The 15,460-nt window shown below is 35.5% G+C and overlaps 1 protein-coding gene across 6 annotated transcripts in view; it reads left to right on the top strand.

Moving 5' to 3' along the window:
* The window catches only part of ARAP2 (ArfGAP with RhoGAP domain, ankyrin repeat and PH domain 2), a 188,644-nt gene that overhangs the window by 140,695 nt on the left and 32,489 nt on the right, over window positions 1-15,460 (top strand). For all 6 annotated transcript variants that reach the window (XM_055326211.1, XM_055326212.1, XM_055326215.1 and 3 more), the window contains one exon: window positions 4,993-5,121. In XM_055326211.1, the coding sequence (XP_055182186.1) occupies window positions 4,993-5,121 (129 nt within the window). The remainder of the gene's footprint in view (window positions 1-4,992; window positions 5,122-15,460) is intronic.

Raw genomic sequence — 15,460 nt, 5'->3', positions numbered from 1 at the left:
AACCAATCTGTAGATGGGGGCTTATAAATAGTAGAAATTATTTTTCACAGTGTAGTTCTGAAGGTTAGGAAATTTCACAAAATCAAGGTGACAGCAGATTCAGTGTCTGGTGATGGCCTGCTTCCAGCTTCATAGAGGGCTGTCTTTGCTCGCTCACATGGTGGAGGGAGCTCTTTGGGGTCTCTCTTATTTTACAAAATCCCATTCATGAGGGTTCTGTGCTCATGACCTCCAAAAGGCCCTGTCTACTAATACCATCACATTGGGGATTAGGTTCCAACAGACAAAGAGTGATCTTATTTTGCTAATATGGTAGTTAGATTGATGGAAAAATGTGTCTTAGTAAAACTATATTTTGAGAATTTATATGTAAAGCTGAGTTAGATAGATTCTAGGCTTAGATAATTTATGAATTAGTTTTCCCTCTAAGTGAATATCTGGTAAGACCTTTGAAATTTGTACCAGACAGGAAAAAAAAGTCATTTTTTGTCTGATTCTTTGAAAGATACCAAGCATCCTTAACCCACTGCTTGCCAGTCATTAAGACATGCTGAAACCCATCCAAGAAGAGGGTATCACCTTTATCCAGAGCTAACCTTCTCAAGTATGCTTTTATTTTAATTCTTCATCTTAAAACCAAAGCTGTCTTTTGCAGATTAGTCCTATATCCTCAGGGCATTCACATGCTGGAAAAGAAAATAAACTAATAACCACTGGGGTGGGGGAGGCACTCATTTAAGTAAGCTTCTTCACTGAGAGGTTCAAGTTTGTGAAGCAGTTACTTTCTCTGAAGCAATATCATAACAGCGTTTTCTTGTTTCTTCCTCATAGTTACTGTGATATGGAAGATGTGTACATTTTTTTATTATTTATTTATTTATGATAGTCAGAGAGAGAGAGAGAGAGAGAGAGAGAGAGAGAGAGAGAGAGGCAGAGACATAGGCAGAGGGAGAAGCAGGCTCCATGCACCGGGAGCCCGACATGGGATTCGATCCCGGGTCTCCAGGATTGCGCCCTGGGCCAAAGGCAGGCGCTAAACCGCTGTGCCACCCAGGGATCCCAATGTGTACATTTTTAATCAAGATTCTTTCTAGCCCCTCTCCTGATGACACAGAAAGTACTTTCACCCTCTGATTGTAGACAGGACTCTCTGATTGTGTGGATGGGACAGAGAAAAATTTGCATAGCTCTTAGTTCGGCACTAAGAATTTAACTATTGGGGGAATCATCGTTTCAGGAAGTCCTGTGTCATTATTGCCAGAAATTTAAGGACGATGCCTATTATTTGGAGTGGAAAATGGATAGCTCTCTCTTTAACAAGGGAGGCCAGGTTTATTCTGTGAACCTAATTTTAAGATATTGATAATGTGATTTACCTAGCTAAATAACCACCTTTACCTTTTCTTCTCAAATAACTGCAGTGAATTTTCAGCAATTTTTGTACTAGACACAGTGTGCAACTGAGTTATTTATTTCTAGTAATGCCCTAATGCCAGATGATGTGCATACCATATAATCTATCATGACAGATGGTTGCAAATGGAACTATAAATACTTGTTTATTTGTAGGAATTTATATTCCAGCAATGTTTGATGTCTCAATTTTTCCTGCCTTATTATCTCTTAAGGTGGATTTTAATGCTATTTTATAAATGTGGCATTTGATAGTCTAATAACGCCTATCTTTTCATCTCATGTTTCAGCTCTTGCTTTAAATGAAGAAACTTGGATCCGTCAGGATTTTCATTCTTCTGAAGTATTTCATACTATGATACTGATGAGAAAAACATACTTGACAAATTTTTTTTGCAAATCTATATTTACTTCTATATCTACAGTCCCAGTTATACTGTGACTTCACTATAGCTAAGAACACTTTAGAACTATCACTGTAGTATCTACTTGTAGTGACCCTCTTTTTCATACAAATCTTCTTGTAATAAAGAAGAGGGAGATTTTGTTTCAATCCAGATACTGTGTTCCAGTTAGGAATACAATTCTCACTTCCAAACCAATTGTGGACTTGTCCAATTCCTTAAGTGCAGGATGTTGAAACTTTCTTGGTATTCTTTCTACCATCTTCTCACCAAAGATAAGCAAATTAAGGGAGAAGCACAAACTGACACTGTTTTTCACTTTTGTTACCTGTTTTGGCCCTCAAAAAAATCTTAGCAAGTTGATGCTTTTTTTTCCCCCAGATTTCATGTGAGAAAATCATTTTGGGGATTTACTTAGTTACCCAAAATAAAACTTAAGTGTGGCGTTTAAAAACATTGGGCTTGGAAGTCAGATAGATTTGAGGTTCAAATCTTTGTTCTTCCCTTGAACAAGGTAGGGTTTGACTTTAGGGATGTCGACTCTGATCCTTGGGTTTTATGCATGTAATATGAATGATACCTAATGAAGAATGCTGTGTAGATTAAAAGTGACAATGGATGCAAAGTATCAGATATATAGATAATGTCTCATACATAGTTATTCCAGAAATGGCAACTGTTAATGGTGTCAGTAGTGTTCCAAAGATTGCAAGTAGTAGAACCAAGAATTAGATAATGTCAAATGTGAAAAGTACTCATGCTATTACTAGTTATTTTCATTTTTAAAAAAAGGACAGCCTGGGTGGCTCAGTGGTTTAGCACTACCTTCCACCCAGGGCCTGATCCTGGAGACCTGGGATCGAGTCCCATGTCGGGCTCCCTGTGTGGAGCCTGCTTCTCCCTCTGCCTGTGTCTCTGCCTCTCTCTCCTCTCTGTGTATTCTCATGAATGAATGAATAAAATCTTTTAAAAAAAATAGTTATTCTAAGTATAACCTCCATTAATAGAAGACAACTATTTATGGAGTAGTCAACAATTGAATTTATAACTTTGGCAACTTATGGGAAATTATTTTTTTTAACTTATGGGAAATTATTATTTTTGTCAAATGTTTTAGAAAATTACTTCAAGAAAAATGGAATTGATAAAAAGCACAGAAGATTTAGTCTGGTTTACAAAGAATTTTGTCTAAGGATGCCTGGGTGACTCAGCGTTAAGTGCCTGCCTTTGGCTCAGGTTGTGATCCTGGAGTCCCGGGATCGAGTCCCACATTGGGCTCCCTGCATGGAGCCTGCTTCTCCCTCCACCTGTGTCTCTGTCTCTGTCTCTCATGAACAAATAAACAAAATCTTAAAAAAAAAAAAAAAAAACTTTGCTGATTCATTTGCAAATATTTTCTGTAGAAATTGACAAGATACTTCACTCCTTGAGTATTTATTTATTGAATGTCTGTTATGTACGTAGCTGTCTGCTATGTGCAAGAAGTGTATTTGTAAATAGGTAGATTTGTCTTTAAGATGTATGGCCTAGTTTCTCAAGTTTTTTGTTGTTGTTGTTGTTTGTGTTTTTTTTTTTCTTGTAATTGCCATTGTCATAGTGAGTCAGCTTGCTCCAATAAGCACAGAATGCAGAATTGCATTTCATTATACTGAACAGTTAGCAGAAATCTGATTCTTTACACTGGAAGCAGAAAAAAATTGTTTTCTTCTTCTGTGGACTTGAGATTATTGATATTCTGGAATGCTGTGGTCATAGCAGGGAAGATCAGTATTAAGGATGTGATATATTTGGTCATTTTACTTTTGATTTTACCACCAATGAAAATATCATGGTTACCAAATGAGTATGATGCTCTTGACATGCTCTTTGCTGTTTGTCATTAACATTCATACTTCAACTGAAAATGAAAAACAAGAATGAGGTGCTCTTTGTATTTAGGAAGGGATGAAAGAGTTGAACTGACTTATATATGGCTATGATCTTGAGAGACCAACATCAGCATCTTTATGTTAAAGCTGATGTTCTTGCTATTTCAATTATGCCATTTTCAGGGTGCTGTGAAAAGGTTTGAATTTCCTTCTTTCTGAGCATGTTTCTGTTGTAATATTTTATTAACTGATTGTCATATTTTGATCAGGAAAAAAACTATCTATGAAGCTTTGATTGTAATCGTAAAAGCCAGATTTTTTTTAACTCTATGCTAAAAATTTGTGATACATTTAAAAATATGATTACCTAAAATAAAACATATAGATGAGTACTTATTAAGAAGAAGTCTGTAAGATGTCATTAACTTCTTGCTTTTGGACTATTAATGTATAATATTATATAACATTTAATAACATAAATTTCTGATTGATATTTTCACTAATAGACATAAATGACTTAGAAGTATTTTATGACTGTTTTGATCCATTCTCTGTTGAAGGCACATTTTATAATTTCATATTAATTGACTATGATATTATCAGCTATAAATTGTTCACTGGTATTAATAAAAAATAATAACATGATAATCATGTTGGGATAAACAAAGGTTATTACTAGGATCCCTGGGTGGCGCAGCAGTTTGGCGCCTGTCTTTGGCCCAGGGCGCGATCCTGGAGACCCGGGATCGAATCCCACATTGGGCTCCCGGTGCATGGAGCCTGCTTCTCCCTCTGCCTGTGTCTCTGCCTCTCTCTCTCTCTCTGTGTGTGTGACTATCATAAATAAATAAAAAAAAATTAAAAAAAACAAAGGTTATTACTACTGAACAAAATTAACTTTGCTAGTCCTTTTGCAATTAAGTACTTGCCTATGCAAATAGCTTTCCGTAAGCAAAGCACAATGTTACCTGAATTAAAAAGAATATAGAATAAGAAACTGGTTTCTTTTACAAAAGGATAGCGTTATTTCTGAGATTTTTATCTAAAGGATAGCACCTCTGAAGTTTTTTTTTTAATAGCTGAATAACAAATGTCCATGAACACATTCATTTATAAGCTAAATTTCATCATATTCTTAATGGTGTTCTAGGTGTTAGGGTCTCTTTTAGGTAGTCTAAGAATTATTATGGTATAACATAAGATACGGTTATATTTTTTATTGCACACAGATCTTTTTTAAAGTTTTTTTTAATTTATAAAAACTGTTATAATTTTTTTTCAGTTTGATTTGGTTTTATTTTTTGCAGAACGCCCCCTTCACTATACAGAAAATGTGTTGGAACAGGTTCTTCGGTGGAGTTCATTAGCTGAACCTGGCTCTGCATATCTTGTGGTGAAGAGATTCTTAACCATTGACACAATTAAACACTATAATGGTAGGTGTTGTTATTTCATGTTGCAACCACAATTGAAAATTCAGGTGACAAAAGGCTAATTATTATGGCATAAGTATTATTTGATAATGTAAAAAATGGGAAGCTAAATATAGAACCTACTTGATACAGTATTGTAGAATAAGAAGAAAAATATATAGACAGGAGTACCAAGTGTCAGATTCAGATTTTTGGAGAATAGCACTTAGCTAATAGTGGCTAATTTGACAGTCCCAAGTTGAGGTTTTTTTGGAATGAGTGGTTTATTTTTAAAAGGAACTTTTTGTAATACTTAATGTACTTTTCTAATTTTTAGGTAGATAATGATTCTTCTTCCTGAATTTTCTAGGCATAAAGAGGTGCAAGTTATACATGCTCTGACACTGAGTGCTTGTTGTTATTCCCACTTATTTTGGGGTGATATTAGAAAAAAATAAGTACAACATGGCATACTTCCAATAAGGATACTTGCCACCCAGATGGGAGAAAACGTGTACACATGTAATGTTAAATAAGTTAGCTAGCACAAGGAAAACATGCCAGCCTCACAAGGGTTCAGAGACCGTTTATCTCAAAACTGATTCTTCCATTGTCATTAACTGACAAATTGGAAAAAAGATTTTCAGCCAGGACTCTATATAAACCAACTCTGAAAGCCAAGGATTTAAGCTTTATAAGATAAAATTTACAACTTTTACAACTGATATTAATAATAACTGTTACTATTTATTAATCACATAGCATTAACTGAGGTCTATACCTAGCAAAGCTCAATTAAAGTCTTTTTTAAACTTCCCAGTGATTATATTGTCATTTGAAATTTCCAAATGGGGAAAGAGAAGTACAGAGAAATGAAGTAATTTGCCCCAGATCATACAGTTACTAAATATTGGATTTGAGAACAGATTGGTCTGTCTTCTAATTTTATCTGTATGTACAGCTCTTAAATGCTGTAAACCTGCTTAGAAGGATTTCACGCTCTCCAGCTAATAGCCATAGAGCACTAAGCTCTTAATTGTACCATAGCCAATCTGATAAATTTCTGATTTCATGATAATGTCCTAATCTGTTCTGGTGGCTATAACTACAATAGTCTGGCTGGCTTATAAACAAAAGAAATTTATTTCTCACGGTCTGGAGATTGGAATTCTGTGATGAAGATGCCAGCATGGTCAAGTTCTGGTGAGAGCCTTCTTCGGTTGCAGACTTCCTTTCTTCTTGTATCCTCACAGGGTGGAGAGCAAAGAAAGGAAGCAAGCTCTCTTGTGACTCTTACTAGGACACTAGTCCTGCATGAGGGCTCCACCCACTGGCCTCATCTAACCCTAATTACCTTCCTAAAGGTCCCACTTCTTGCTATCATCATACCAGGAGGTAGGGTTTCAACATATGAATGGGGGGGGGGGGACACAACATTCAGTCCATCACGTGTCCCTAATATTTTATAGATCTATCCTCTATCTTATAATTACCTGAAAGCATTTTTTCAAAAGGTGAGCAATATAACAACTTCTGTGTCACTCTGGTCTTCTAGGCATCTAAATAAACAGAACAAGTATTATTGTTCTTGCTGGAGAAATTTAGCCTTTTAGGAACCATGATCTTGTTTTAAATTCCTTTAATATGTCTGCATATGTGTTTGACAACATGCCTATACCTCTTAAGGATTGCAACAGAAATTTTCTCTAGTCACACAAATGGGACATGATGTTGTAGAGCAGTGGTTCTCAGGTTGGTGCACTTTTGTTCTCCAGGGGACATTTGGAAATGTCTGCAGACATTTCTGATTCCCAACTAGATGGAGTGATGTTTCTGGTATTTAGTGAATAGTGACTGGAGATGCTGCTAATCATCCTACAAAACACAGGAGAGCTCTTCACAAAGAATTATTTGGCTCAAAATGTCAGTGGGTGCCCATGTTGAGAATCTACCATTTAGATAATCTATGAAATCTCTACTAGCTCTTAAATTCTCTTATTCTTTTATGTTGACACTGAGATGAAGAAAAAGTATTGAGCTTATGAACCAAGTCCTGTCAACATTATGAAGTATATATAATAGGTTCTCATGGTTTCTTTTCTTTTACTAAGTCATCTTTTCAGGTACATTTTTGTTTTCCTGGTATGAATTCTCCTTTTCCTTTTTTTAGTGTTCCTCCTAAATGTCTCCAAATTTACCATGTTGCAAAATAGTTGAGCCCATACCTAGGCATAATACCTTAGCCCTTTTGAATGCTAATGGATTGGCTAGGTGAATAAAAACAGACTAGACCTTAAAAGGTTGTGATATAAAAGAAAGTTTTGTGCAGGTAGGGGTGAGAGATAACCAATGCAAGGATACCATCAAATGCTGTTGATCTTAAAGAAAAGAAAAGAAAAAAAAAGAAAAAAAAAAGACAGTGTGTACAATGGGCTGGTTGAGAGCAATCACATCTAAGTAGAATCTTTAAGTTGATCTTTAAGCAAACTGCATTGGCTCCTTTTACAACTGGGTCAGAGATTAGGTGTTATAATGATGCCTCACATGTTTCTGTGTGTCCTGTTTATGGGGTTCTGAGTGTGTCTCTCTGGTGTGAAAGCATCAGGATTCTGTAAGGCGTAGACAAAACATCTGCAAGAAAACTGGAGAACCCAAGCAGTGGAAAGCAGGCTCAAACCATAGGTTGAGGGATTTGGATGAAACATTCTCTAGGGTAAAATGGCAGCAAACTTTTGTGTTACTCTCACATCTTGTTCATTCCTCTAATGGAGGGAGAGCCATAAAATGCATGCCTATCCCCTGCACTATCCCTACCTGTTTGCCAAACCAGTATCCAACTTGTTATTATAATATCTGTAGTTCTTTCTACCAGGAAATTATTTCTCTTTGCATGAAAAACAAGAGTCAGGTTTTAGAGGAACACATCAGCAAATAGATCAACTGGACCATTTTATATTAGTAGTTATGTATTTTTGGTCAAAAATAGGAGTACCTATACAGTAAATATTTCAAAAACTTTTTTTGTCTTCTACCCAATAAAATTTTTATAAATGTTTTTAATTAGAGCTTGATTTATATTCAGATTGTCAAAGCAAAATAATCTCTTTCATTATGGTTTGTTCTGCATCTGTGTGAATTTAGGATTGCCATTTTAAAGCAACTCTGGCCTATTGTTTATTTTTTAAATCAATTTCTTAAGTCATGATTTTTTTCCTATCATTGTATCTTGCAGTAACCCGGAGCTTATAAATACTTCTTATGGGGTATATTTTGTGATAAATTTTAGGTCGGTTAGATATTCAGTCTACTTTATCTCTGTCTTGGCAAATGTCTCCTAAATCAATCACAATGACCACCTACTCCAGAATTATTGCTCTGTTCATTACACCCACTGCTCCTTAAAATTGAGATCTAAAAGGAAAGTAATGAAAGTAAATCAAATGTGATTTCTCTGTCAATTTGTTAGCAGAAAAACTGGAATCATCTCAGAAATACATTGTTCTGCACGGCAGAAAAGGAATAGTGTGACGGATTTCTTTTTCTTAAGATTTTCTTTTTCTAACCTGGGGACCAAGTGGAAATTAGCAGAATTTGAAACAAGGGTAGTTGGTTGGGACCACATTTTTTTCTTAGTAACAAACAGCTAATGTTTTAACATTTTGTTAAGATATAAAGTAGCCCTACCACATCCTTTGCACTCTTTCCATACTTGATGTCTAGTTGCCACCGGTCTTACGATCTGCCCACCTGTCCCTATCTCTATTCCCATATCTACACATACAAATATATGTATGTGTGTTTATACATATACACGACTTGGATTTTATTAAGTGCATGTTAGTTTTTCTGATTTACGTAACAAATTACAAGCATATACTTTTGTTTGATGCTACATTTCGGCACCTATTTGCTAAATCAAGAATTTTATCAAATAATAAGTTTAAGGGCTTAGGAGTTTTTTTCATTTCCTTAGTTTTTTACTTTATCTGAACAATTTAAAATGTCGACATCACAAGTAGGAGTGGATTTTAGAATCATCCAACACTTAATTTCTGCTCATTGATTTAAGGTAATGAGGTAGCATACTTTACTTTTATAAAAGTATATGAGCATAAATAAATTTTGTGCTGCCTCTAGTTAGAAATCAATTCTGTGTTCTTCAAAACAGCATTTTATTTCTTAGAAGCATCTTATGCCATTGCCATTATTGTAATGAGGAGTTAACTAACTTGAAATGAAAGATAATAGTCCTCAAATTTCTTTTCTACCCCATGGATTATGACTGAGACATTACGATAGGGAGAATAAAACTTCATTTAAATTGCCATTTAGATTTTGTCATAGCTAATCTCATTAGACTGTCTTTTGTTATCATTATGTCTTGTATTGAGTTAAGCTTCAGTATCTCTATCGTGAGTAAACCATAAATGAATACCTTCTGTAAGGCTCCAGAATAAATAATTTTATGTTGCTAAAGTCTTATTTTAAGCATTAAAGATCTTTAAAATTACCCCAATAGAATGTAGTACATTGGAATCAAGTTTTAATGATCTCAATGGGGAAGAAACACTTTTAAAAAGATATAAGATGTAACTCAAATGTGTATCCCTTTGGGTTTCTAAATTTAGATTGCTGCATATGACAGATGCTTTGGAATTAAATTTGCATTAGAATAGGATAGTTCAAAATGCAACTGCTTCTGGCAAATACAGACCTGGAAAGCTGAACCATCCACTATCAACTGACTTAGGAAAATAAAAGAAAATAGTGTGAGTCCATAAATCATAGTCTAGCTGAAATAATTTACTTTCCACTCCCCATCAAATCTTTTTGAATCCAAAGGTGTATAAACGTTGAAGGTAAGCCTTGTCCATGTCAAAAGGAAGTATCCTCTTGGAAATCGATAAGTCTTCGATACTCACTATGAAGAATGAATGTTCTGACTATTTTTAATATTATAATTCTGTAGTTAGAAAATCAACTGCTGAGTTTTTATCAGGAATCTACCAGGCATCTACTGTGGAAAATTTAAAGGATTGTTAAGCATTATCTTTCCCTTACAAGGAACAGAAAATCTAAATGTATGAAATCTATTTAAATTATAAGGCTACGAACACACCATGCGGACCATGACTGCTATAGATAGGCCAAGAAGTTTATGAAGAGCTTTCAAGCACAGAAAAGTGGTTCAATTAGTTGATTGTTGACCTCTCTTCCAACACTGGATGTTGGAATATCATTTCTTGTTTAGTAATTCTTATATGGGTTGTCCTCTGTAACAAGACTATGTCTTATTCTTTTACTTACTAAAAGTATACATGTAGTAAATTTTTAAAAATATAAATGAATAAAACACTTGTTAGTGGGCAGGTACTGACAGTTCCCCAGCGGGGCAAACTCAGCTCTTACCTGGGTAGTTAGGGAATGCTTTCCAGAGGAAATTAGCACTGTGCTATTATTGAGAAAGTGGTTTATGGTCCTAGGTTTCTTGGTTTGAATGCTTTGGGATATATTAGGATGGGGAGAATAGAACAGGTTGCTGGTTGGGATGACAGAAAGGTGGGGTCACTGAATTTAGTTCTGGATGTCTTGGGTTTTAGTTGTCAAGTGTCTGTGGGTATATGTCTGGAAGGGATCTAAGAACCCATTGCTACAGAACACAATATATGGAGCATGGTTTTAGTCTTTAGAGAATAGAACATCCTGTAGTGGTAGTGTTGAAGTAAAAACATGAGAGAACTGTGAGCATAGAATTTACCAGCATTTAAGGCATGGATGTATCGAGAGAGGCCCTATGTATGAAGGAACAATCAGAAAAGTTGCCAGAAAACAAGGACAGAGCAATGTTATGGCATCATCAAAGGAGTAAGTTTTAGGAAAAGTGTGTTTAACAATGTAAAATGGTGCATGAGGCCAAGAAAGGTGCCCACACATTTATTATTATTGTGGTAATGATGGAGGGTGGTGATCATGATAATAATGACCATTACTTAGAAGTGTCTCAGTGTAGAATACAGAATTATATGTTACATGTTAAAATATCTGAATTGTAATTATATAGGGCATTTGCTTTCTAACCTTGTCACAAAGCTTTTGTGAGTCACAGTTTTCTCATTTACAAAATGAGATCATATTCCCTGTCTTTCCTACTATAGAAAGTTGTATGAGGGACGCCTCGCTGGCTCAATCAGTGAATCAGGGTTATAAGTTCAAGCTCCACATTGGGTGTAGAGATTACCTAAAAAAAAAAAAAAATCTTAAAAAAAAGTTGCATGAGAACCACACGAGATAAAATATATCAACACTTTGTAAAGTCTAAAGTGTCACCTATGTGTTTATTAAGAGTATACTAAAAACAACATTATTTAATATAAAAGAACTATATAATTTACTATAAATTTTATTTCTAAAAGTTTATTATAATTCAGGTAACAGTAAAAACAAAATAGAAAAGTAGTTTCTACTTTCTGTAATTTGCTGCATTGTCAGTATAATAGCATGGAATTTCTGGTACTTTTCTAGTCAATCCTTCAATAGCAATTATAATTTTATTATTTATGGAGACTCTAATTGTAGATGAATGTCAGCAGGCTACTAGTTCTATTAAGCATTGCTTCTTCAGTACAAGTAGCATAAAGGAAAATAGACTGGGGATGAGCCAGGGGACATAGGTGGCTTTTCCTAAGAAATAGATTACTTTCCAGCAGCTATTACCAGTTTTGTTTCTACTCAGTTGTAGAACTAAATTTTACTAAAATACACTTTGAATGTCATCCAGTGAGTACAACATATCTGAAATTCTGCTTCCTTCAAATTATTAAGAATACACATGATCTCTGTCTCACATGGTTGTCTTTCTCAGTATGACTTATCTTAGAATAATACCCTCTAGGTCCTTCACAAAAAAAAGTGAATAAATAGCATAATCAGACCTATAAATACAGAGAACTGGTCATTGCCAGAGGGAAGGGGATGGGAAGGGAGAGGTGAGCAAAATGGTAGAAGGGAGTGGGAAGTGCAGGCTTCCCGTTAGGGAATGAATAGTCATAGGACTAAAAGGCACAGAGTGGGGTGGGGGTGGGGGGCACCTGGTGATGGAGTCAGTTAAGGATCCTTCTTGGTTTCAGCTCAGGTTGTGATCTCAGGGTTCTGAGATTGAGTCCTGTGTTGGGCTCTGTCCTGGGCACAGGGTCTGCTTGGGATTCTCTCTCCCTCTCCTCCTGCCCCTTCTACTTATGTGCTCTCTCTCTCTCTCTCTCTGTCTCTCAATCTCTAAAATAAGTCTTTAAAAATAAAAGGCATAGCATAGGAAATACAGTTAATGCTATCATAATAGTGCTGAAATGGGACAGATAGTAGCTATACTTGTGGTGGACATAGCATAAACTTGTCAAATCATTAAGTTGTACACCTGAAACTAATGTAACATTGTACGTCAGCTATACTCAAGAAAAAAAAATACACATCTTCTATATAATTAATGTCAAAGGCTAATGTGTCTAATTTTCAATTTGTAAGAAATTTTTAGCTGTTAGGCAACAAATATTGCCAAATATCACTTGGCCGTGATGTGTTTTCAAGATGTCTCCTGGAAACTGCCCATTTGTAATCTTTACTGTTCACAGGCAGAGATGGAACAAGGAGTGTTTTCAGAGAATGTTACAACCCTGAAGAAATAATCTTTACCAGCAAAAAAAAAGGGGGGGGGGGCACATACATATCATGAAAAATAGAGCATTTAAAAATTCCCTTGTCTTGTTCAGAACATATAATAAGAAATATAAAAACAATACATTGTAGTTATTATGCATTTACTCTATGCCAGATGATGAGTTGAATTATTTGCATTCACCATCTCATTTATTCTTCCTAGATAGTCTACTAGTACTTAACTAGGCCTTCTACAGATGGAGAAATTAGGATATGGAGATATATTACGTAACTCCCTCAAGGTAACCTGCTTATAAGTGACAGAGCAGGCATTTGAATCAACATGTGTCCAAATCCAGCCCATATATGCTGTCCTAACCCACCTCCCCTATTGAAATGAAGGATAAGTAAGATTGTTAGTTCTTTAAATTCTTAGAAACTCAGTCTGTAAATCATCAGGACTTTGGAAGTACCGTTCTTTCTGGTTTTGCTTACCACTGACTCCGTAGTACAGATTAAAAATAATGTCTGTAATCTGTTCATTAAACAAGCAGTTACGTACTACTTGCTCTGTGCCAGGCACTGTTCTAAGCACTTCAGAAACCACATCCATGTGAAGATTGTATGTATCCCCATTTTGCAGTTGAAGAAACTGAGATTCAGAGAATACTGCCTGAGATTGAGTGAAGGTTGTGGTTCTCATTTAAACCTGGTCCAAACTGTTTTAGTCATTAGGCTATGTCAGCTGTCACATAGGTTGGGGAGGAAAATACAAAGGACAAATTATTTTAAAAAGCAAATATGACATTATCATGTTACTTAAAAGCTAAACTATTAAGCAACTATGGTTCATGCATTCAGGAACTAAATTAGATCATAAAGTTTAGAGACATAATAACAAGTATGAACTAGAATAGATAGAAAAATTTCTGTTGAATAAGTGGGGTGCAGAAGTGGGATAGAATTTGTATAGAAGCAAGGAGAAGGGAATTTCGCTCATTTATTCAGGTGATCAACTTGAGTCATGCCATGGAGAGGAAGATTGGTTTTCCAAACAGTATCTATGATCAACTGAATCATAAATATATTTTAATTAATGTTTTATAGAGATGGGTAGGAGACATTCAGCTTATTTAGCCCTTTAAAAGTCAGGAAAAGGAGTTTAGACTTTTAATGGTTCCAAAGTAAGGCTTTGAATAGTGGAAAAGTAAGGCTTTGAAGTTGTGAGGAGAGGATTAGGGTGTTAAAACGGCGTTTGCATGACATGAATCTGGATCATTTTCTGGAGCCATTAGAAAAGAGGGCATGGAGTTATAGAATCCTGGAATCCCCAAGTAGTGGGTAGAAAAGTCAGGTGTTAGAGTGGTAACGTCAGGAATGAAATAGAATTGAACCCCAAAGAGAAATTCTCAAAGAATAATGGCTGAATTGCTGCTGACTGACTGCACATGAAGGATAAAGGAGGAGAATATATTTTAGAAGTACCATTCCTGGATTTATGTTTCTCTCTCCCCCTCTCTCTGTCTCTGCCTCTCCTTCCCAGGACGCTTCCACCTACTCTGTAGATAAGTTCTTTTATTAGGATTATGGACCACTAGTTAGGAATTGTTCTTTTTGAATAAGAACCCGAGGTTTTCAGATGATTTGGGAAAAACTGTTTTTTGTTGTTTTAATTTGTCCCAGTAATATAGTCTGTTCTGTTTAAATAAATTTGGCCATTCTGTTTTGTTTCATTCGTGTGACTTTTAAGGGCTTTTCTAGTTAATAACAAAATTATAGCACAACTAAGAATAGTTTTTTTTTTTTCTTGCTGTTCCACTGTTAACTTGAAAGATGCCTTAACTCCAGTTGTAACCTTCCTTGTCCTAGCATTCAACAAGAAGGGGAGAGGGATTTATGATTTTTCTAGAGACAGTATGCTGGAGTTTTATTGGAATGAAACACAAAGGTAGTAAAGGAAATTGTGCTCATTAGGGTACATCCCAGAATCGTTCTTTGAAGGAAATAATTGCTTTGGAGAATGCATGAAGTCTTCAGATTTGTTACATTTGCGAAAAAATTAGATGATTTTCCCGAGTTACTCAACGGCTTCTTATAGTACATTAATGATGTGCTATAGCTGGTTTCTTTTTCAATTAAAAGCACATTTACAGAGTGTGTCCTATGTCTTTCTTTCCTTTTTTTCTTTTTTTAACATTCTGAGTACCTAGAAGTATTCCATGCTTATTAACTTACAAGATGCCAAGGATTGATAGCATGGACCCTGCCACATGTGAAAGCCATCTTTTTGATTAGATCAGAGGGATTCGATGTATATTGAATGACTATAGCAAAGGGTGGAGCCAGGAGGACTACATATGGCATTAGAAACACTAGTGCTCTGAAGTTTAGATCTTACAAAAAAAAAAAAAAAAGAAAGAAAGAAAAGAAAAAGAAAAAAAAAAACATCTAGAAAGATCACTGTGCTGGGACAGACTATGAAAAGACCAAGATCTCTTGGAATTGAGAAGCCCAAAGCATAGCAGGGAGACAGCAGTTCTGGCCTGAGTCTCAAGAGTTATGAAGCCGAAATCCCACTGCAAAGAGCAGAAATTTGAACTGCTCAGAAGAGACATGCAGGGCATAAAGCTTATATTCTGACAAGTTAGAGTTGAATTCAAACCTGGATAGGGTCTGGATAGCAGATACAGAGGACACAGCTGGCATGAACTTT

Source organism: Nyctereutes procyonoides, unplaced genomic scaffold (genome assembly GCF_905146905.1).
Source record: "Nyctereutes procyonoides isolate TBG_1078 unplaced genomic scaffold, NYPRO_anot_genome, whole genome shotgun sequence".
NCBI lineage: Eukaryota > Metazoa > Chordata > Mammalia > Carnivora > Canidae > Nyctereutes > Nyctereutes procyonoides.
This window is presented reverse-complemented; position numbering and strand designations above follow the sequence as displayed.